The 23,131-nt window shown below is 40.9% G+C and overlaps 5 protein-coding genes across 7 annotated transcripts; 2 read left to right on the top strand and 3 right to left on the bottom strand.

The window, feature by feature from the left end:
* Positions 1-1,462: 1,462 nt before the first annotated feature.
* On the top strand, positions 1,463-3,924 carry LOC115624777 (ATP-dependent RNA helicase Ddx1). Its single transcript, XM_030519609.1, has 4 exons — positions 1,463-1,537; positions 1,591-1,642; positions 1,701-3,373; positions 3,438-3,924. Exons 1-4 carry the CDS (start codon positions 1,522-1,524, stop codon positions 3,881-3,883), a joined length of 2,187 nt encoding a protein of 728 aa, XP_030375469.1. The 5' UTR covers positions 1,463-1,521; the 3' UTR covers positions 3,884-3,924.
* Positions 3,835-4,949, bottom strand: LOC115624778 (GSK3-beta interaction protein). Its single transcript, XM_030519610.1, has one exon. The coding sequence runs from the start codon at positions 4,445-4,447 to the stop codon at positions 4,037-4,039; it is 411 nt and encodes a 136-aa protein (XP_030375470.1). The 5' UTR covers positions 4,448-4,949; the 3' UTR covers positions 3,835-4,036.
* Positions 4,950-6,242: 1,293 nt separating this feature from the next.
* LOC115624886 (bifunctional peptidase and (3S)-lysyl hydroxylase Jmjd7) lies at positions 6,243-7,273 on the top strand. The gene has a single exon (XM_030519733.1). The coding sequence runs from the start codon at positions 6,275-6,277 to the stop codon at positions 7,205-7,207; it is 933 nt and encodes a 310-aa protein (XP_030375593.1). The 5' UTR covers positions 6,243-6,274; the 3' UTR covers positions 7,208-7,273.
* Positions 7,208-14,990, bottom strand: LOC115624884. 3 transcript variants are annotated; one of them, XM_030519730.1, is made up of 9 exons: positions 14,629-14,990; positions 14,186-14,336; positions 13,613-13,947; positions 13,461-13,550; positions 11,767-13,282; positions 11,438-11,712; positions 10,374-10,921; positions 8,002-9,073; positions 7,208-7,932 (listed from the first exon to the last, which is right to left on the bottom strand). In XM_030519730.1, the coding sequence occupies exons 1-9, from the start codon at positions 14,890-14,892 to the stop codon at positions 7,345-7,347; spliced, it is 4,839 nt and encodes a 1,612-aa protein (XP_030375590.1). In that variant the 5' UTR covers positions 14,893-14,990; the 3' UTR covers positions 7,208-7,344. The 3 variants fall into 3 exon arrangements, with proteins under 3 accessions (XP_030375590.1, XP_030375591.1, XP_030375592.1); XM_030519731.1 differs by having other exon boundaries at positions 13,461-13,547; XM_030519732.1 differs by lacking the exons at positions 7,208-7,932; positions 8,002-9,073 and having other exon boundaries at positions 10,240-10,921; positions 14,629-14,987.
* Positions 14,991-20,380: 5,390 nt separating this feature from the next.
* Positions 20,381-23,019, bottom strand: LOC115624887. Its single transcript, XM_030519734.1, has 3 exons — positions 22,973-23,019; positions 21,440-21,505; positions 20,381-21,348 (listed from the first exon to the last, which is right to left on the bottom strand). Exons 2-3 carry the CDS (start codon positions 21,494-21,496, stop codon positions 20,692-20,694), a joined length of 714 nt encoding a protein of 237 aa, XP_030375594.1. The 5' UTR covers positions 21,497-21,505; positions 22,973-23,019; the 3' UTR covers positions 20,381-20,691.
* Between the last annotated feature and the right edge of the window lie 112 nt (positions 23,020-23,131).

Genomic DNA, 23,131 nt, shown 5'->3' with positions numbered 1-23,131 from the left:
TATAGAAATTAAAAAAATTTAAAAAAAAATTTGATCGATTTTACCTCTATCGGTATTCGAACTCACAAATAATTGCATTTACAAAGAAATTGCGAAAATGTGAGTGTATAAATGATAGGCATTCATCTATCACGTATCTATTTGTGTCTGTGTAAACATGTTTGCAGTCAACCAAACAGCAACATCAACAACAGCTGCGTGCAGCGCTTGGGCAGCAAATATGTTTATGGCTATAACTTCTTGTTAAATCGGTCTATCATAGTGAAACTTGGCATACGGCCACATAATCACTAACTGGGGGTATTTCCAAATTTGAATTCGAAATTCCAAGGGAGGGAGGAAAATTCCAAAATGGACATTTTTTGCGTATTCATAAGGCATCTTGGACTAAAATTTGGTGTTCCTAGGTCTGTCTTATAGTCTCCGAGATATACGAATGGAAAATCGGGAAAACCCCCATAGGGAGGAAGTAGGGGGGGGTTATGGTTTTACAAATTTATTTGTTGTTAGGTGATATTTACATTAACTCATTCAGTTCTGCGAGATTCGCATTCGTACGACATGGTCGTACCAATCATGCGTAAATAATTATTAGGCAATTGGTACTCAAAGCAGCATAGTTTTGTCAGTTTTTGTCAAAAATTACAAAGTCTATTTTTGTTGTTGAATAAAACCGTTCATTGCACTTGTGTGCTTCTTTGTTGTTGCATGAGCGCGCAAATCACTAAGCGTGGCTGTGATAGTGATCTTGTAATAGCTGCAGTAAACCATATGCTCGTCCGAGTCATCTTTGCGAATCCAAGCCTTGAATTCTTCGCTTTTTAGCCAAGCATCTCGGCAGTGTGGTAGTACATAATTCCGTTTTTACACGTAGATTGGTTCCAGAAAAGTCCCGTGTAAAAAAAGACATTGATTATATGCAAAAATACTAAAACCTATTAAAATTAGAGAAAAAACAAGGATATATGTTTATTTTTATCAAAACACATATAATGTACATAACGACCCACATAAGAATGGTTTTTAGTTGTTCGTCAGCTGTGTGTGCTTTTATTTATTCAATTTGTGTCTTGGAATAAGGTCGTGTAACAATATATACAATTTTTAATTTTCACACCGTGTTAAATCAAAACCGTGTAAAAACAGAATTAGGTGTATTACTTTGTCATTTTACAATTTAACATTTAACTATTGGTGCGCACTATTGCTATTAAGATGATAATTTGCCTTAAACTATAGTGGGGGTATTGGCAAATATCGATAAAAATAAGCCAGTTTTTATAGTTTTTATGTGACTGGTGACCAAATTAAAAAAAAACGGGCAAAAAGCCAAACACATTTCTAAAAAATATCCAGAATTCCCGCTTCCCGCTATTCTCAATTTTTTCCCGCAACAGGCCTTATAAAACAGCCAGATTTGGCAGCCCTGCCAGTGACAGAAACAAATATTTATCGATTGTGTATAATTTAATTAATTTATTGTTAAACAGCCGTCGGATAGTAAATTTGTTTATTAACGCGATGACTGCATTCGAAGGTAAGTTTCATGAAATCCTAATCAGAAGATTCTAAATTTGCAAACATTTACAGAATTTGGTGTGCTACCTGAGCTTGGCAAGGCGACTGATGAGCTAGATTGGACGTAAGTAGTTTATCAAAATTCAACGTACACGTACGCCAACGTATGCATTATTATGCAGATTACCCACCGATGTGCAGGCCGAAGCAATTCCGCTTATCCTAGGTGGCGGCGATGTGCTCATGGCAGCAGAGACGGGTTCTGGAAAAACAGGGGCATTTTGCTTGCCGATTTTGCAGATTGTGTGGGAAACCTTGCGTGACTTGGAAGAAGGAAAGGGCATATCCGCTAGTGGTTCTACAGGCGGCAGTGCCCCACCATGGACAATGTCGTTCTACGATCGGGGAAATTTGCTAGCAGTTACTTCTGATGGGCTCCGTTGCCAGTCTCGCGAGTTTAAGGAATGGCATGGTTGTCGCGCCACTACTGGAGTTTGCGGTAAAGGAAAGTTCTATTTTGAGGCAATTGTCACGGATGAGGGTCTGTGCCGCGTAGGGTGGTCCACACAGCAGGCCAATCTTGACTTAGGTACGTGCCGTTATGGCTTTGGTTTTGGTGGCACAGGCAAAAAATCTAACAACCGCCAGTTTGACGATTACGGCGAAGCTTTCGGCAAAAGTGATGCTATAGGTTGCATGCTGGACTTAGATAATCTGGAAGTTTCCTTTTCCAAGAATGGTCAGCATCTTGGATTGGCTTTTCGTATACCGGATAACATGCGTAATGATACATTTTATCCAGCATTGGTCCTTAAGAACGCAGAAATGTTGTTTAACTTTGGTAAAAGTGAATTCAAATATCCACCTGGAAATGGCTTTTTAGCCGTGTGTCAAGCAGGCGCAGACCACACGAAAGCTAATCCATTGGCCAACCCATCTACCAATACAGCCGCTACAAAACCTGCTCCCAATGCACCGCAGGCCATCATAATAGAGCCCAGCCGCGAGCTAGCGGAGCAAACCTACAACCAAATTGAAAAATTTAAGCTGTATTTAACCAATCCCGTAGTGCGCTCCCTGTTGCTTATTGGTGGTGTGAAGCTAGAATTGCAAAAACAGGAACTTCTTAAGGGTATACACATTGTGGTGGGAACGCCCGGCCGCCTAGAAGAGTTGATCAATAGTGGCCTTGTACAGCTCACTCATTGTCGTTTTTTCGTGTTGGATGAGGCGGATGCATTGCTTAAGCAAGGTTATACAGACCTTATCGAACGCTTGCATAAACAAATCCCAAAAATGACAGCCGATGGACGACTCCTTCAGATGATCGTTTGCTCTGCTACGCTCCATGCCTTCGAAGTAAAAAAAATGGCCGAAAGACTAATGAAATTCCCCACGTGGATCGACCTGAAAGGCGAAGACGCTGTTCCAGAAACCGTGCATCATGTGGTATGTCTGGTTTGCCCAAAAACTGATAGCACCTGGAAGAACCTGCGGCAACCCTTATGTACAGATGGTGTACACGACCGCGACAATGTGCATCCCAGTAACTGGACGCCTGAAACACAGTCACAGGCGGTAAAGCTGCTAAAGGGCGAGTACTGCCTCAGAGCCATAAATGAACACAAAATGGAACGCGCCATCATATTCTGTCGTACTAAACAGGATTGTGATAATTTGGAACAGTTTTTGCGCTCAAGGGGCGGCCAGAGCTATTCTTGTGTCTGCCTACATGGCGATCGTAAGCCCCAAGAGCGGAAACAGAATTTGGAGATGTTTAAGCGTGAGAAGGTAAAGTTTCTGATATGTACAGATGTTGCTGCACGTGGATTGGATATTACTGGGCTGCCTTTCAGTAAGTTTCGTGTCTGCTTCATGTTTGGCTCCTAAACTGAAATAAAACTTGTTTTGCATTTCAGTGATCAACATGACATTGCCTGACGATAAAACCAATTATGTTCATCGCATTGGGAGAGTTGGGCGCGCTGAGCGCATGGGTTTGGCCATTAGCCTCGTTTCGACTGTGCCTGAAAAGGTATGGTATCACGGTGAATGGTGTAAGTCACGTGGTCGCAATTGCAACAACACCAATCTTACGGATGTGCGCGGCTGCTGCATTTGGTACAACGAGCCCAATCTTCTAGCAGAGGTGGAAGAGCATCTGAACATTACCATACAACAGGTCGACAAATCCCTTGCCGTGCCTGTCAACGACTTCGATGGGAATGTTATTTATGGTCAAAAACATCTCTTCAGCGGCACAGGATACAAGGATCATGTACAACAGCTAGGGCCGGTGGTGCGTAAACTAACAGATTTAGAGCTGCAATCACAATCTTTATTTTTGAAACGCTTAAAAGTTTAGGACTAGTATTTTAAAATAAATGTAAATCCTGTGAAGATAAATACTATAACGGTTCACATTGCATACAAACGCACACACATACAGAAAGCATTAAAATAAAGTACTATACTCTCGCAATTAGACTATCGTCTCTCGTTAACGTCTCCTGTGTAGCTACTCTTCATCATCCTCATCCGCCTCGTTAAATTCGGTGCGCATCTGCTGAAGCTGACGCAGTTGTTGGCATAGCTTGTTGCCAAAGGACTCCACATACTGTGGACTAATCTTGTCCAACAGAGCGTAAGGAGTTTCGAAAATTTCATCCTCATCCGGGTTTGCGTTTTCTTTTTGCTTATTAACGGTATCATACAAGGAAGATACGATCTTAAAGCCCCTGCTGGATACCTGCACGCAGCATGTAGTGCCTTCTATAGTACGAATATTTAGATATATGTGCGTTGCATCGCAGGGGAGGTTTGATATTAGAATTTCGTCAACGTGAGACTTTACATCATTAATAATGGCTTTAGCCTCGTCTATGCAGTTAAACACCAAGTCACCGTCGTCGTCTGCGTTGATATTCATCTCGTCGATTTAGTATATTGCTGAATATATTGTTTATGTTTTAAGTTATTTAGCAACGTTTAGATACGAGTTTTTTGGCCATCCACTTTTACAAGAACATCGCCATCACCAATTAAATGTTTAATATTGTATTTTACATTAATGATGACTTTGCTTATGAATTTCGTAATTTTTTTGGAGAAGAAACTCAACACTTTGTGTTTACAATTTAAAATGTTCCGTTTACCAGTGCAACATGTTTTTATTAACACTGTGCCATATGTTGGTTTAGATTCACTTTCGACAGCTGTTTTGGTGAACAAGTCAAACAAATGATACATCGATAACTTTTACACAAATATCTTATGCGTGTTCTTGCGAATTTTCTATCGGAAATACTATATACGATTTTGAAACATTGGCAGCCAAGATTTTCGAGTTCCCCAATGGATAACCTGCCATTCGCGCCATTTTAATATAACAAAAATGTTAAGAGAAATATGTATGTGTGTAGGAGAACACATTTTGCAAATTCACTTTTAATTGCATTTTTATTTTGAAACACTGCCACCAAACCTAATCTTATGCGTCATCAGCATAGATGAAAATTAGACTGCAAAATTTGCAGCTATTGTACTTCAATCACGAGATTGTCCAGTCGAAGGAAAAACATCGATGTTCTTGTACATCGATGTCTCTTTATAAAAAATCGATGCATGGTCGATGCATCGCAAAAAACACATCGATGTATCAATGTTTTAAAAGATTAAATTTCCATAGAAAAAAAAGCTAATATTAGGGAGAAAACCAACAGAGATTTTTAAAATAAAAAATGTTTATATATCAAGAGAAACTCTCACAGCTTTAAAAACAACGACGCGTTTTAGTTACGCCTTCTAAGCATATTAAGTATTATATATGAAAAAATGGAGATGCTTAAAATGTATACTACAAAATACACATTTTAATGGAAATATCAAATAATTTATAATATAAATATACTTTCTTCGGTAAACCATACAAAGAAATATCGATAGTCCCTTTAGTTTGCTCCCACATTCCTAAGTATTAAACGGCGGCTTAAGCAACTGCATATATGTTTAACTTTGTATGTAATTTAAAAAGGAAAAAATAAAAGATATGCATTTGTGTACATATATATTTCCTTCGCCTTTAGGAAATTGATTTTTTTTTTAAATCTATGTATGTATGTATATGGATCGAAACAGAAATATACTTCAAAATAATAATAAAAGACTACTTAGTAAAAATGCGTGAAATGATAAAACGGTCATTATGGTTTCTGAATTTTATACATATCGTGAAATTGCAATAACCATGAACATAAATTCTGAAATTAATTTTCAATATTTATTTACTTTTATTTATATGAACTTAAGTCACCTTCTACACGCTGCTGTATACATATGAAATAAATTAATAAAGCGGGTTTTCTTTCACTATTACAAGTACTCTATTTTGGCAGTGCCCACGAAGTACATATGTATGTATTCTTTATCATTAGTGCTAAAGACAAGTTTTTTACATCTTGCGGACATTTAGATATTTTTCGAAACATTTTTAATGCATTTCGATATACTTTTCATTCCTATTTTTACCAAACCGTTAAAATGTATTAGAATGTTAATTATTTATTAGCAAAACTGCATTACAAAACTATTCTAAAATGTATAGAATTCCTTTTCTTCCATTTCCACTGTATCAAAGCTTTTGCTAATTTAACTCACATAAAACATCGAACTCTAAATATAGTTAGATGCTGATACTTGTCGTATGCGACCTTGCATTATTCAGGACTAAAACACAGACCATCACTAGCAAAATCGCATGGCCAATCTTGAAGCCGGAATACAAATCTTATTGCAAGAAGCGCAGGACTTATGTGTTGGCACAGAAGTAGCTGAGTTGCAGGAGCCACCTACTGCTTTAGAATTCGCGTGTCAATATTACGCTAAAAACTTGCCTGTTGTGATACGCAATGCAGTGAGCCACTGGGAAGCTGTAAAAAAATGGACTCCAAAATTTATCGCGGAAGCCTTAAATGACCGATTTGTAGATGTTGCAATTACGCCAAATGGATTTGCCGATGGTTTAGCTACAGAATCGGGGGTGGAATTTTTTGTTTTACCTCTGGAAACGCAAATGCCCTTATCGCATCTGATTCAGCGACTTGATGATCCCACGGGGCCTGTGTGCTACATACAAAAGCAAAACTCAAACTTTTTTGACTTTCCAGAGCTGACCAAAGACATCGATGTAAAAGACTTAGCCTTTGCACAGCAGTGCTTCAATAAAGAGCCTGATGCCATTAATTTTTGGATGGGCGATTCGCGAGCCGTTACTTCCATGCACAAAGACCCATATGAAAACCTGTACTGCGTCATCTCAGGACACAAAGACTTCATACTGCTCCCGCCATATCAACTCTGCTGTGTGCCACGTCGTAAATACCCCACCGGCAGGTACAAGCGCAGGAAATGCGGTCAGTTCTACATAGAACCCTTGATGAGCGAGACTGAGTGGGTCAGTATTGATCCGCTGGCTCCAGATCTGGCTAAATACCCCGAATACTCGAAAGCCAGTCCGTTACACGTGCGTGTGCTAGCGGGCGATGTGCTCTACTTGCCCAATTATTGGTTTCATCATGTGCGACAGAGTCATAAGTGCATAGCTGTAAACTTTTGGTATGACATGGAGTACGATAGCCGCTATTGCTACTACCGCATGATGGAGCAGTTGACCAGTCACAGAGTTGTTTAATACAATATCTGATAGATTTTTAATTTTTATGATAAATATAACTCAAAAAAGTCGTCCAGAATCGAATATCTCTAAATGCGTTTCATTTTTTGGCGCAGTATGTGAATGCTTTTTGGAATGCGAACGAGTATAAACGGCTATTCTATCGAACTAATGGCCGCTGCTGCCCCCTCTTCTTCAGGAATTTCTTTGTTTTCGCACTCGACGTCAGACTTTTGACCATTTGGCGATACTTTTTGATCCGCTTCAGCCAAATCGGCGTCATTCGAATTCTGTGCGCGTAACAGTTCTTTCGGATGTTTCTTAGACGCCGCCTTTGGACATTTTTTAATCAAATCAGCCTGCCCCGCTGGCTTAAAATAGCTTGTACTGGGCCGTTCTACCAAAAACATCTGCTCTAGGTACTTTTCGTACCAAAGCAGAAATTCATTCCGTTGTCGTGGGATATCCATTTTTTTTATCTTGGCATAAATACGTTTGGGTGAGATGACCGGCCTGGTTGCAGCAGTGATTCCAGCTAAGCCTGTCTCTGAGCTCTGGATTGCAGTCACAGTCAGTTTGGACACCTCCGCCAACTGAGCGTCATTAATAGTTGTGTTGTTATTGGTCTGGTGTTGTATTTTCTTGATAATATATTTGATGAGCTCGTGATCGGATCGCACTTCTATTGGGGACATGCATGCTGGAGCAGGCGTACTTACCTCTATGATAGTCTTAGTAAGTTTCTGCAAATAAAAAGCCAATTCACATGAATTGCAATGAATTACTCCTCAACAATGATATCTGTAACTAACCTCGTCGTTTTTAACGCTTGGTTCTTCAAAATGTGTCTGTGAATGTTCCTCATCCCTATTGCGCATTGGATTTGCCGGATCATTTTCATCTTCTGGCTTATCATTTTCCACGTACGGTGGTAACCCCATTTCCGTGCCCTTTCCTGTATTCTCTGAAGTCGAATTAATTGCCGAGTCCATTTCCAGTTCTGCCTCTATTAGTTTCCCATTCTGCAATAATTCATTTGGGTTCGCACCCTGATCTTGGGCTTGATTCAACGCCTTCTGCAAACAGTTCATATCGCCTTGTTTTTGTTGTTGCTGTTGTTCGAAGAGCGTCTCAAGGCGTCTGTAAACATCCTCCTTTATCGATTCATAAAACTTAGTCGTAAACTTGTCATTTTTCAGCGCATTAACCAACAAATTTCGATTTAGTTCTTCCGAAGCGGTGTCCTCAGCCTGTTCCAAAACATTTTCATTTGACTCATCAGCAGTGCTCGGCTCCTGGTTCGTTAAATTGTAGACAGGGATACTAGCCTCGGGCATCGGTATCCCAAATTGTGGTACATAATCAAAGTTTTGCGGATGATGCTGCTGGTGCAGTAGATCAAAATTAAAACGAAGGTGCCGTTGCTGTAGAGGCGTCAATGCCACAACTGATGTTGTCGGCTTGGCCGGCACCTTGTTTCTCTGGTATAGCGGACTGTTACCATAGTTTATATTCATGTTTAGTGAATTGGAAGAGACCTGCTGATGCGCATTTGCATCAGCATCGCGCAAATTAGGTAGCAAGCGTCGATGATTTGGACGTCTATCGTCGCTAAATATGATGGTATCAAGATTGTTGTCCTCCTCCACATCCATATTGTTCGTGTCTGCACGCCAGTCCCGGCTACTCCTACTATTGTTTAAGTTGTTGCTGGTTCCATGAAGATGAACCTCATGGAAATGTCGCCGCGGGTGGGACGGTTGCAACTGTTGGTAGTGCTGGTACGTGCCCCGTTGTTGTAATTGGTGGAGCTGCTGCTGTTCCAATTCGGGCTCCTCATTATTCTTGTTTGAATTAATAGAAAGCAAATTCTGACGCGAGTAACTGCAAAGCGCAAAATTATGAGTTAATGTTAGCGTAAGCATGTAATACAACAAGATTAGTAGTTAAAATTAACTAGGCATGTACATAACTTTAGCAGAACATATAAGTAATCTTATGCTTTAAGTACAAGTATTTACAAACATATGTATGAACATAGTTTGAGCTCTAATCATATTTTTAAAGGAGAACACTGTTAAAAAAATGAAGTCAGCTTAAAATCGGTTGTATTATTTAGTTAGTACAAGGAAATCGTGCAGACTATTAGAACTCAATATATTTGAGTCAGAGCTGATAATAAATGGACTTACCAAAAAACAGAAATAAATATAAACGGATGCCCGACATTGAAATATGTTAAAAACTTACGCCTTTGTGTTTTTCTATATAGAATGTTTTACATCTAATTGCAGAGAAACAAAATCATGCCGCTTTTAGGGCTTGGGGCGTAGTACTGGCGTAAATTTGTTGAGTAAAACTGTTTTAGGAATTACCGATATTTTTTAAATAATGATTGAGAACCGCAGAAAAAGTGTATTAAATCTGGTTTTAGTAATTGTGGTTAGTAATGAAAAAGTAAAAAAAAAAAACAAGAGAGAACGCTACAATCGAGTAAAATACCCTGTACCCAGACAAGCTTCCTACACTGAGTTATATGCGTCTCTAGCAGAAGCAAAACGAAGGAGAAGAGCGAAGTGTATGCTGCAGTTAGTGGACGCAGTACTGGAGAAAAATTGTTTCCCAAATATCTTTTCTTAGAATTAACTGATTTGGATGAAATTGGAATCAAAAGTTGGGACCCTCTCCCAAAAATCAAAAAAATAAAATAAACTCGTATAGACTAGGAACACCACATGCATACCAAGTTTGGTCCAGAAATCCAAGCGTTCATCCAGACAGACGGACGGACATGTCTAGATCGATTTCTCTAATCATGCTGATCAAGAATATATATACTTTATGGGGTTGGAAATGGATCCTGCCTGTTACATACTTTGCACAAGGGTATTATTCACACAGACGGACGGACATGGTTATATCGATTTGTCTCATCATGCTGATCATGAATATATGGCATCGTAGATACTTCTTTTTGCGTATCCAATTTATTTTCACGAACCTAATAAATTCTTAAACAGGGTACAAAATTATTATGTTACAATTCAAAGTTTGAAGATTTACATTTGACTTTGATTTATTATGAGCGACACACAAAAAATTTACAGAGTGTTTTGTGTCACTCATCCGCCGCAACGTTTAAATTATACTAACTTGACCACCACCATTTATGCAATAGCTTTACCTTCTAAAGTTATCCCAATAGTTGTTGGCTCGATTGCCCGGTGGAACTTGATTGTTCAAAGCAGCTGGTGTTGCCGAAATATCCAGTGGCACATTGTTCGCGTGTTGGTTTTGTGTGCGAAGATTTGCATTATTTTGGTGAATTGTGTTATTGTGATGATTCATAAAAATAGGACCCGGATTCGTGCGGTAAGAGGGCGGCGAGTGTGGTATCTCGTTGTTGAAGTGCGTTGGCGGCGACAGGACAGGTCCCACAGTCTGGGCTGCAGGCACAGATGGCGGAGGTGGCGGTGGGGGTGGTGGTGCCGAGTTGTTTAGGTTGGCTTGATGATAAATAGATACATTTCGATGGCGCTGTTGGTAATTGGAGAACGCGCTGTTATGGGCCCCAAAACTGAAGAGCTGTTCTGACTGGGCCCGATTGCTATCCATGCACAGATTGTTTGGCATGCTATTTAGGCCGGCTGCAACGGTCAAGCTGGACGGCGGCACGGACTCGGACCGAAGACCAAAGCTTTGATCATTTGCAGCATTGACTCGATCCTGAAGCTGTAGGTTATAAATATATTTAGTGTAATTCGAACAAAATTATTTAATTTCCACATTGTTTAAAGAAATGGGTCAGAGAGGTCTTTTTTGCTGCAAAAATAAATTACTGCGTTATCAGTTTGATTCTACGAACCTCTACAGTCCGTCTATATGTTTCTATGCAAATTTTAAATTTTTTAACTTTAAGCTCATAGGGTTATAATTCTTGTAAGTAGATCATTTACCGGTCGGATCGGACCACTATATCTGGACAGAAGGCTGTTATCCCAATCTAAATACTAGATTCATAATTAATATAAAATTTGTGTTCTGAAGTAATTTCATTTTCGTAAGTAAATTTTCGAACTCGTCAAGATGTTTTTTATATTGATTTAAGATACACCAATTTAACACATTTTAAACTTATAAATACAGATCTATTATGTTGAAAAAAATCACTTAAGCAAGCAGCGGTATATTCTAAGATATAATATAAAGGATATTCCTAATTGGAGTTCAAGTATTAATTAAACTTACCACATGAATTAGATTGTTGAGATTGTCAATCTCACGCTGTTGGTGCCAGAGCGACTGGTTGCACTGGCAAACTGAATTTATGAGCATTTGCTGGGTTTGCATAAATTGCTGCAACAGCACGGACTCTGAGTTACTGCCTCCGGGCTGAGCCTGCGTGGCGGTGGATGCATTTGAGGATGGGTAGGCCAAATACTCGCCGCCATTGCTAGAAGAATGTGGTCTTGTTTGGCCGAACATGGGCTGCGCCTGCCAAGTGTTGTTCGCATTGTGGGTAGCTGCTTAGAAAGTCTGTCAATAACATTGAGAAAAATTGTACATTTTTTACCTACCCCAGCTGGCCTGAACTGGTGCCATTGGCGGTGGCATGTACTGCATACGCGTGCTACCGGACTGAAGGCTATCATTTCCAAGTGAAAGGCTATCCATGGTAACATTTAGATCGTCCTCGTTATGGGGAAGCGACTGAGATTTTTTACTATGGTTGCGTTGCTGTTCCACCACAGTCGCCGTTGAGGGCACACGCTTCAAAGTAGCCGCCGAAGACGAAGTGCGTGCATGATTAAAATATTTACCGCTGTCAGTGTCGTCGTTACATTCATCATCTGCCTCGGAAGTAGTATTTGTATAATGTTTCTGGCGATTTGTCTGCGTTTTGGTCGTCTTATAGCGTGCCTCATACTCACGCTGCTTTTGTTCGTACTGCTTCTTGAGGCGCTCACATTGAGCGCGCAGTTCTTCCCGCGTAGGGGATGGTGTTTTCGGACGTTCTGATGTCTGGTGAGACGCCAGTGTGGGAGTGGGTGTCAGGCTGTTGCGTTGCAGTGCCTGTTCACCCAACTGGGCAGCCGAAGCAGCCTGATGCTTGCGTCGCTCGACTTCCGCTTTCAGCGCTAATATGCGATCGCGCTCATGTTGCAGATTGGCCGCTTCGGCTCGAAGTTCTGAAGTCACATCGTTAAGTGCATGCACACGTTGTAAAATCTCCCCACTCTTATTAGCAGGTAGCTGATTCTCTGTGCTGCTATGACGAGTGTTGTCTAAAGTTTGACCAATACAGGGCGTGCTATCATCAATCTGATTGACTGTATTCAGCATGCTTTTTAATCGTGCCATTTGGGATTTCAGTGCATCAATGTCGGCCGTCTTTTGATTGATAAGGGCTTGAGCCTGCAGAGCTCGCTGCGCTGCGTTCGCGGCCTCTTGACGTAAAATGGGCACATTTCGTTGATACTCAACGGGCACAGTGCGCTCTTTAGACTCTACGGGGTTTACTTCATTTCCCTCCTCTGACAACCGTTCCTGGTCTACCGATTCCAAGCTACTGCGCATGGTTACTGCAGTCTCCTTAGCCGTACGATTAATATTATTAAGTTCGTCTACCAAATTTCGCATATCTTCACGTTGCGCACGTAATGCTTCAAGTTTTTGCTGCAGCGCCTGCTGCTCGGCAATGATCTCCGGGCCATCATCTCCCAGTACATTGCTCAGTTCGTTTTGACTATGTATAAATACGGTTAAATTTTTCATGCGTCCGACTAGGCTGGCCATATCATCCTGCACTTGATGTACTGATTCATAGTTGGGCGTACCCTCAGCACCTGTGGTTTGGATACTCCCCGCCTGCTGACGTAGTTGCTCCATTTCATTGAGGTGCGTTTTGGCTAGGTTTTGAATATGCAACAATTTGGCCTGTTCATTCTGCAGATGCTGCATGTTGCGATTTGAGAGTTCTAGACGTTGCTCTAACTCTTCGAAACTAGGGGTAGCTTCAGGAGTCGCTCCAGGTGTGGGGGTTTCCACAACACTATGTAATGATTGTATTGATTGGGCGCGATTGTCGCTCACCTTTAACATAGGGAAGGGTATAAGGGGAAAAAACCAATTGATAATTTTTTTTATAGCATAGTCATTTTAGCGAACAACTAATCCTACCACTAATTAAAATATTCTAGTTAGCAACCCTTTATACATATTTAAAATGAATCCTTCACAAAAAGATATGAATTAGTGGTATTTTTCATACCTCACTTAAAACGACATCTTCCAAGCTGGTAGAGTTCACAACGCCTTGGTCGCCAGCAGGATTAATTTCATGTACCATACTGTTTACCTGCTACGAAGAATGTAAGAATTAATTACTGAATAATATTATCTGATTTTCTGAAGTGTATTCACATCTGATATTTCTGTTCCTATATGCTGCTGAACACTATTGTTCCAATTTTCATCCAATCCTAGGAGGGCGCGTAGTACTTCTACTTGTGCACGGGTGGCATGTGCGTCAGGACGCGAGTCTTCTATCAATCTGTTAACCAATATCTGCAGCCCTGTTGGTGTTTGATCTTCGATGCCGTTAAATGTGTTCGGTATTACGACACCAACGGTTGCGTTCGGTGATGTAGTTTGACGTAAGGGCAGTGCTGTTGCCAACTGAGGTTGCGTCTGCTGATGCTGCACACGTTGGACGGGCCTCACAGGAAAGCAATAGCGTTGGAATTCCGGCAAATTGTCTGAGAATGGACAAAAAGAGAAACAGGTAATTTCAATGGCGTAAATACAATGTGTACAATTTTAGCATCTGAGCAATCTGGGTGGCTGCCAACAGTTTTGAGTCTGTTACTTAGCGGGTCTAGTAAGTTAGCTGCGTGGGAATTTGAACGTCAATGGAACACTGTGGGTGTTTATTTTTATGCGCAGCTAAATTTAGAGCATGATGCACAGTGGAAAGTAAAACAAATTAGTACGTACCACTCGAGTCATAATTTTGGTCCGCTGTGTCACGCTGTCGTAACTGCCGCTCCTTAGGGCTAGAGTTACTGCTTAATGCAGCTGGTGGCAGCTCGTCTTGGCTGTTGCTTATGCACGCTTGCTGTTGCGCCACCGTCGAAAGAAGAAAGTCCTTCAAACAAAAAATTAATATAAGTACTATGCTTGTAGCTCTATGCGAAATATTCTCATTTGTCGAACTCTCTTATATGCATATGTATGTTTATTCCGAATGCGCTATACAGCCAGCGCTGGCGAAGGCAGAAGTATTACTGTTCGCAAATGTTTTCGAAACGAATTCAACACTGCTAAATGTATTTTTAAATAAGAGCGCAACGAATAGCAGCAGAGATTTGTTGGTGGAAAAAAATACTGAATTCACGCCGCTCTACTGAATGTAGAACACCTGACTACCAATGGCTTACATTTAATGTCTTAAATGCCTTTCGCTGCAATGGCTGCACAGGTTCCGTGCTGTTTTGACCACTCTCCACCTCAAGTTGTTTCGTCTGCTGTTGCACTTGTTGTTTGACCAGGCCACACCCGCTACGGGTTCGGATCGTGTTCGACGCTGTCGCTTGCTTAGGCACAGCACCAGTAGCTTTGTGTATGTTAGTTAAATTAACTTTACTATTGTTATTGCCGCTCCTTGTGACGCTGTCCGGCAGTGCTTCACTTTTGATTGGCATTTTTTTATTAAAGAAGTTTCTCCTTACAAAATATGAAATACTATATTTATATGTTCATGTCAACAGCTTTTCGTATTCTACTATGTCTTGTATTTCATAAAAGGAACACTTCAATTTTTAAACAATAAACAAACAATTTTCAGGTAATTATTTTTTTTTTTTTTTTTTTTTTTTTTTTTTTGGTTTTAAGTTACCACGATACCCTTGGGTATTGTGGGATTATTTGGCCGCCCACTTATTGGTAAAGTGGAAAATGCCACGCGGGTTATTTCGTAGTGTTTGCTTGTCTTTAAAGTTTTACGTTGATTTCTTTTATAAAGTTGACCAGTGAATTGTACTCAGCTGTGGCCGCTTGCTTGAAAAAAGTGTGCACATTGTTGTATTTTGCTAGTGATGTGTAACGTTGACGAGCTGTGTTGTGCTTTGTGCATTCAAAAATAACATGTGTTGCGCTGTCAGGGACGTTACAGCTGTTGCATATGTTATCATTTAAAACGTGCATTTTCGATAGAGTGACTTTGTCGAATGAGTTTTCACATATAAGTCTGTTCATTAGTTTGATATTATTTGGATTTAATTTGCAATTTTCGTTCTGAAACCAAGGCTTGTTCACGGTTGCCGGGAAGAGTGCGCAGTATTTTCTGTCCTTTTCTGCAGCAAAGCTGGAGTACTCCCTCTCCCAGTCCTGATGAATCCTCCTGTATATAGTACACACCGCGTCCTTCAGGCTCCATTTCACCGTCATGAACGTACCTTCTGTTGGTGCTTTCTTTGCTGCCGAATCCACTATGCTGTTTTGTTCTAGCCCTACGTGACCCGGTATGTAGTGCACTTCTACCTCCATTATCCTGGAATTATTAATTTTATTCTTTATATTGTGAGCTATGTAATTGTTCTGCGATGGCTTAGTCAGTATTTGAGCACTGCCTCTACTATCTGTTAAGAATGCTACCCGTGGTATGCCCAGTGAAATAGCGAAATCTAGTGCCTTATCGATAGCTAAAAGTTCGGCGGAGAGTGACGACAGGATTTTGTCCGTGAAAAAACTTTCAATGTGCCCTGACTCCTCATGTAAGAAGGCTGAGCTGGAGTGATTTACGGTGACCGATCCATCTGTGAAAAAAAGCTTAAAACCTCCGCGCCTAAGGGAGTGAACCTTTTCATTAAAAATAAGACGAGTGCTTATTGTGTCTATTGATTTCTTGTTTCTCGCAGCGCCCTTGAAGAAATCCAGGTCTCCTTTAATTTTGGCGCACTTGTCCTGATTTAAAGGGATTTCTTCTATGCGATTGAAAATGTCTGCAAATTCATTGTACACTTTCGAGTAGCTGGTGTTGATTTCGCGACCATACATGAGTGTGTCACCTGCTGGCAGGTTAAAAGCAAAGACTTTCGCCAATTCCTTGGCTGTGAGAAATTTGTATCTGTATTTGGGAGGAAGCTCAGCCGCCATGTGGTATATTACCGGGACCGGCGTGCATTTTAAAAGCCCCAGAGCTTTCCTAAGGTACAGGTTTGTACTTCTTGTGACTTTTTCTAGAGCTGCCTTAGTCAGATTGCTGAAGGACGAGCATGCATATTCCAGTTTGCTCCTAAAAAAAGCCTTGTGTAGCAGAACCCCCTGTTTAGGGCTGACCCCAAATTGGCAGCCGCTTAACAGCCTAATAAAGGCACATGTTCTGTTGGCCTCTGAGATGGCTTGATTGACATGACTGCACGCAGAATTGTTAGCCGAGATGATTCGGCCAAGGTACTTGATTTGCTCCACTTCATTTATGAAAGTGCCTTGATATAGAATATTAAGTTGCTTTTTGTGCGAGCTAAAATGGATGGCCTTTGACTTGGATGGGTTAAAAGTCAGATTAATTTCGCTGCATTCTCTTCCGAATTCTTGTATCTTGTTGCTCAGTATTTCTACGGCATCATCTAGCTTCTTGTGAAAGCACACCAGGAAAAAGTCATCAGCGTATTGAAAAAGTTGACAGTTTTGGTTGTTGACCTTATGGAGCCCTGCCGTGTATATGTTAAATAAAGTTGGGCTCAGGCAACTGCCTTGGCAGACTCCTCTATTTATCTCCACCTTGCTAGAGCCCTTTATAAGGAATCTGCTTCGAAGAAAACAAATTATCCATTGAACTTGGTGCATATCGAACTCCATGCAATTCAGCTTGTATTCCAAGATATCGATATCTACACAATCAAACGCCTTTTGCAGGTCCAGACATGCCGCTGCCACCTGGAAGCCTTCGGCTTTTAGGCATTGAATCTTGTTTACCAGGTCGTTGATGCATAGGGTGGTTGATCGGTTTTTCCTAAAAGCGTACGATCTGTCCGGCAGTAAGCTTCGGCCGGCGATGTGAACTTCAAATTTAATTTTAATTATTCCTTCAATTGATTTAAAAAGTGAACTCAGAAGGCAGATCGGCCTGTGATTTTGTATAAGTGCGGTATCTGCGTTCCTTTTTGGAACCGGAACCAGACGTATATGTCTCCAGCATTCCGGTATGATCCTTTTGAGCCATATGCCGTTCAGTATTTTAAATATATGGACTTTCTTGGCGTTAGGTAAAATCTGCAGCATCCGGTATGATATGCCATCCAGACCGCATGCCGATGCTGGGCTTCTTGTATTCAAAAAAGAAATGAAGTCCTCAAAATCTAAGGAACTGTTTGGCGTGATATTTTGGGTTGTTTGAGACAGTCTCTGTGGTGGATTGCTTGATGTGCCTGGTGTGTCTTTTACTATTTGTAAAAACTCCTCGTCTTCCTCTTTGGACCATGTATTTGCTGTCTTTTTTATTTGTTTGTAAAACTTTAAATGCTTGGCACCACTCCACAATGACTGCGTTGACGTGATATCGCTCAAGAAATTGGTAAAATTTATTCTACGGCAGTTCTTAATGTGGCTTTGCAGTTTTGTTTCCGCCTCCATTAATTTTTCCGCATCTGATAGTTTTTTGGAAAAGTAAAATTTCCTTCTGCTCGCATTTCTAAGGCGGAACAGCCTGTTTGCGTCTTCATCCCACCACTTCTTCGGCACGTATTTGTTGTCGCTGGGTATTGTAACGGTGTTCGCTTTGATAATTGAGCGAACATTGCCATTGAGTGTGTCCAGATCTGAGAACTCACTGTTAGAGAATACCCTTGCGATTCTATTGTGCAGTACTTTTTTGTGATTAGTTGTTGTGGTTAATGGGTCCAGCTGGATCATGACCGGCAGGTGATTACTTTTGGATATTTTGCAGCTTAAAGTCTGCCATCTTACTTCCTGGCTTCTGAAGTTGCAGAAGGTCAGATCCAAGACTGACCCGTGACCTGGACCACGAGAAAAAGTTGGAGAGCCATTGTTTAAGCATATAAAACCGGAGTCCGCGGCGGCCCGTTCAATGCTGTGTCCCTTACTGTCACTAGTAGGACTACCCCATGTGGTAGATTTAGCATTGAAGTCTCCGCTAATTAGGGATGCCTTGTTCAGAGAGGCCGCGAACGCGAAAATGTCCTTAACTCCATTTTTTATGTTGGAGATTGGTGTCGAAGGAGCTGCATATATGCCAAATAGGTTTATGTTCTTTTGTAGGTTGAGTGTTTGTATTCCTATACACTCCAGGCAGTTTTGTATATTAATAATTTTGAATTTTATGTTTTTCCTGACATAGATTCCTACTCCACCATATCCATCCTCTCTTGGTTTTCCGTAGAAATTGAAGTCCGGAATGCTGCATTCAGAGTTATCTCTCACCCAAATTTCTGCAAGAATTGCCACGTCAATGTTATTATTTATAAGGAACATATTTAAAAGCTGTTTGTTGTTGTTGAAAGTCAAACTTTGAATGTTATACTGTAGGATCTTCATATTAATTATTATTTGCCAGAGCCGACGCGTTTCTGATTGAATTGGCGTCTAGCTCTGCGTTCGTGGCGTTTATGAAGTCCCTTATTTCTTCCCAGAATATTCTTGGGGGGCCAGCTCCATTATTGTTATTCTGATCCGTTAAGGAGCCCAGAATCTTTTTCCCCAGCCAAACAAACTTTTCCTGCAGCAAGGATTCGTTTGAGACCAATGAGTCTATGACCGAATTGCGATTTTCATTTCTAACCGGATTTTTATTCTGCTTTGGCTGTTTTGAGGCGTTCCCCCCTCCATTCTTGGCCACTTCGGCGAAAGGCGATATGGCATGCACCTCTCTTGCCACATCTGAATTATTGTGCACGCGGGTGCCCGACTTGTCGACTTGCTTCTTTAAATGTGGGAACTCCCTCAAATTTGCCAATTCTGGAACCCCTCTCTCGAATAGAGATGGAAATTTTTTCCTAGTCTCCTGCTTAGAGAGATTTTCTACAGCCATACATTTTTGTATTGCATACGCCTTTTGCCTTGCTGGGCACTGTGGAGCTGTAGCCATGTGCTCCCCTTTACAATTTGCGCATGCAATGGCTGAACAAATAACTCCCTTCTCGTGCTCCATGCCGCATTTGAAGCACCGCGCGGCTCCCTTGCAATGCTTGGCCATATGGCCGAAGCGCTGGCAACGGAAGCATTGCCGAAACTCAATATAAGGGTGCACCTCCACCTTTGTGTAAAGAAATTTAATTTCTTTGGGAAGCTGGTGTCCCTTAAACCAAACTTTGACTCTCATAGTGGGGACCAGATTCTTTGAATTCGAGTCTCTTTTAAAGATTCTTTCCACCTGCGATATTGGAATATCCGCTGACAAGAGCTCCATCAGTAGCTCGTTAGACATATGCGTAGGGATATTAAACAAAATGCCTGCCTTGGCTATGAAATGCCTAAATATTTTAGGCACAAAACCACGGTCTGCAAGCACTTGCAATGACGCCAGCTCATTCGCACTCTCGGCCGAATGGCAAATAATTTTGCACCTGCCATACCCTATTTTCATTATCTCTTCGATACCTTCAATCTTCTTGGAGCATAGCAGTTCCGTGAGTTCAAATTGATTTATGGCTTTTCTCAACCCGACTTCACAAGCCTTGTCAACATAAACCACATAAGGGCCTTTATGAGCCTCTTCATAATGAAAGTTATTCCAATAATTGTTTTTACTCACGCTTTTTTTTCCCACTTCTTCTTCTTTTTCCTTTAAACCATTTGTCTCCGAATTAACTGACTTACTTGAGTCTTCCTCTTTATCTTTCTTCTTGACTTCCTCCGAAATGCTGTGATTTACCGTTTTGAGCTTTGCCGCGCTTTTTGTTGGCGCGTCATTTTTTCCCGCTTTTGCTCCAGACATCCGACCTGTATCTGTACCCTCCTTCTTTTTAAAAATGTTAGGAGTAATGCGACGGGATATAGGCCCCCTCGTCTCCGTGCTGCCGAGTGAACGTCCAGCTCTACTCCTGCTTGCCATAGTAGCTCGCCTTAATCCACTGCCAGCCGGTACCTACACACTGTTGTGGATGTGAATGGGATTACACTTGATTTATATTTCAAACTATTTATCAAGTATTTATAAATCAGCTATCAAAATTAGGAGTAAATTAATTTTATTTATTTATTTTCTTAGAGTGAGTTGCAAAGTTTTCAGTTATTTTTTTTTTTTTCTCCCCCCTTTTAGCAATTTCTTGCTATTAGTTCACTTGTACTTTAAGCACTCGAGTAGATGTTCTCCGAACGGCGTTCAAATTGCAACTGCAGGTAATTATTTGTGCACTACAGTCAAGACCGTCTGCTAATAGCCCTTATCGATATTTTTAGACCAGGGCTGCATTCTATCAGAGTGCTGCCAACGCGGAGGAAACTCGACGCGCGCTTTACATCTTATTTATGATTGTACCCAGCTATTTCTTTTGCCTTTGACGTATGATGTCTTCCTTTAGGGTTTTTATACGATCCCGCTCTGCGCGCAAACATTCGGCATGTCCACGCAAATCACTTGTAAAGTCTGTAAATGTATTTAACATTATGCTGAGCAACTCCGCATTGTCCGTTACCGGACGAGTCATTGGAGATGCTGCAACGACTGGTACAGAACATGGCTGAGCTTCCGTTGCACACTCAGCTTCAATTATTGAAGGCGCCGCCTGTGTGATTTTTGTGGCTATATGTTTTTCAATAACATTAGTGGTATCCACTATATGCTGCACGCGCTTGAATTGCGCCTTAAGGGCTGATATTTCATTTAATTTTTCCTGTAAATAACTGGCCGTTTCCTTCTTGTCGTCCGTGATTTCATTTTCTTCTTCATGGTCTATTTGGGCGTCCCATGCTTGTGCGGGTTCTGTCTCAGCTCTCTGTATTATCGGTGTAGGAACAATAGCATCTGTTGTGGAAATTTGTGCTTGGGTTGGTTGCTGTTCTTTGTTCGACTGCGCCTGCTGCTGCACATTTAAACGGGTAAGTTCTGCAGCACGTGCTCTCAATGTTTCCATCTCTATCAGCAACTGTCGGTGCTCTGCCTGCATTTCTTGCAGTAGCCGATTGGAGGCTTCCAAGCGCTACGAAAATAAAGATTATGCTGATTACACACACACACATACATATGTACATACATATGTATATACATAAATAAATACTATATGTACAAACCTCACTAAGGGAGTCACTACCAGCATCAGCAGTTGGTAAGTTCACTTCGTTCACCATTTTCACGTTCTGCAAGTAAAACAAGAAAGGAATGCTAGAGTCGAGCAGGTCAATTATTAAATACCCATAAAAAATATTTAAAACTACCCAAGAGTAGTTTCGTTTTGTCCGATTGTATGTAACGCACAGAAGGAGTCGTGGCAGACCCCACCAAGTATACATATATACTATTGATCAGGATGACAAGACAAGTCGATATAGCCATATCCGTATGTCCGTCTGTATGAGCTCAAGGATCTCAGAAAGTACAAGAGCTAGAATTACCAAACTTGGTATTCAGGTTCCCCTGAGCACTAGACAGGTCAAGTTTGTTTTTTATACTCTGTACATAAAATGTAGTAGTGTAGTGTTGATGTTGCCGCTCCTTTGGTTGAACTTTGTGCTGCATACATGCTGACACAGACACGAATACACACAATTAATTCATTTTCTGTAGTTATTCTACACATACATACATAGGGACAGAGTATTTCAAAGTCGGGACACCCGACTTTAGCTTCTCCACTTGTTTTATTCTGTGTATGAATGTATATAGAGATAGGTGCATACGAACAGTGCATGTGGTTATAAATAAATATTTTTATTGTAATAATCACTTTTAATACATTTCCGTGGCAATAATTGGGTGTTCTAAAATGCAAGAAATGGTATATACGAAAGTATAATAAAATAAACTTACATAACGATTTTGTCAGCAGTTTTGTCTTCGATGAAATCTAAATATACTTGTTACAAATTATCAGCAAAGTCATGCACGCAATGCCAAGTCAAAGCTCTAACTAAATTGCTGGCCATAAGCGAAAAAATACTTAGATATATATTTGAAAATGCAAGAAAGCTCTCTCCAACAATTCAATTATTTTCAAAACATTTCTTTTTTAAGAACCCACCGCCTGTTAAACTTAATTTCGGTTGACTGAGAGAAAGACAGAGCGAGAATGATATAGAGATACGAAAAGAGGGGAAATAGTAGCAATACGCATAAGAAACTGTCTGTGTTGAAGAGTGTATGTGATAGTACTATTAAGGGCCAGCAGTTTTTAGAAATTGGTGACTTATAAACTGTACAACATACTCATATAAATGAACAATGTTGTTCCTCCAGAAGACAACAATTGTTCAACAGGAACAAGGGAAATTGCCGGTGGGCAAAAGCGAATCGATCCAGTGGAGATTTGTTGGCAGACTGGCTGCTATGATTTGCTACACTTCACTTGGATTGTTCCCAAATGGGACAACTGAACTTATTTCAACTTATTTCATTAAATATAGCTTAAGCCCAACTTCAAATTTGGTGTGGGCGCTATGTTAGCCCGTGAGAGCGCGAGAGCAATAACAGCGCGAGAGAGCTGTGCGCAGACAACTTAACATTTTATGCTCATGTTATAGGTGCATAAGGCAGACTCAGAACTATGGCAATATTTCGACATCATTAAACTTATAATTAATAATTCCAAACTATATCTGCTGAACTACCTTAACATCGGGCGCGTTGAAGGACCGCAGGTATTCAAGAAACTGCATTTGGTAGTGGGGCCAGTCGGTGGATTGCTCGTTTAAACAGCCCGGCCTTAGTGCGGACTGTTGCTACACGCACTTTGCCATCGGCGCCTTGTACCGTTTCTTCGACGATCC

Source organism: Scaptodrosophila lebanonensis, unplaced genomic scaffold (assembly GCF_003285725.1).
Source record: "Scaptodrosophila lebanonensis strain 11010-0011.00,11010-0021.00 unplaced genomic scaffold, SlebRS2 tig00000061-arrow-pilon, whole genome shotgun sequence".
NCBI lineage: Eukaryota > Metazoa > Arthropoda > Insecta > Diptera > Drosophilidae > Scaptodrosophila > Scaptodrosophila lebanonensis.
This window is presented reverse-complemented; position numbering and strand designations above follow the sequence as displayed.

Coding starts and splice junctions, on each gene's coding strand:
- LOC115624777 (XM_030519609.1), top strand. Junction 1,643..1,700: donor ACTGATGAGCTAGATTGGAC/GTAAGTAGTTTA, acceptor ATTATTATGCAG/ATTACCCACCGATGTGCAGG. Junction 3,374..3,437: donor TATTACTGGGCTGCCTTTCA/GTAAGTTTCGTG, acceptor TTTGCATTTCAG/TGATCAACATGACATTGCCT.
- LOC115624886 (XM_030519733.1), top strand. CDS start 6,275: ATGGCCAATCTTGAAGCCGGAATACAAATCTTATTGCAAGAAGCGCAG.
- LOC115624778 (XM_030519610.1), bottom strand. CDS start 4,447: ATGAATATCAACGCAGACGACGACGGTGACTTGGTGTTTAACTGCATA.
- LOC115624884 (XM_030519730.1), bottom strand. CDS start 14,892: ATGCCAATCAAAAGTGAAGCACTGCCGGACAGCGTCACAAGGAGCGGC. Junction 13,948..14,185: donor CCAAAATTATGACTCGAGTG/GTACGTACTAAT, acceptor GTCCATTCTCAG/ACAATTTGCCGGAATTCCAA. Junction 7,933..8,001: donor CAAGCGTTAAAAACGACGAG/GTTAGTTACAGA, acceptor TTTTATTTGCAG/AAACTTACTAAGACTATCAT.
- LOC115624887 (XM_030519734.1), bottom strand. CDS start 21,496: ATGGTGAACGAAGTGAACTTACCAACTGCTGATGCTGGTAGTGACTCC. Junction 21,349..21,439: donor GTAGTGACTCCCTTAGTGAG/GTTTGTACATAT, acceptor TTATTTTCGTAG/CGCTTGGAAGCCTCCAATCG.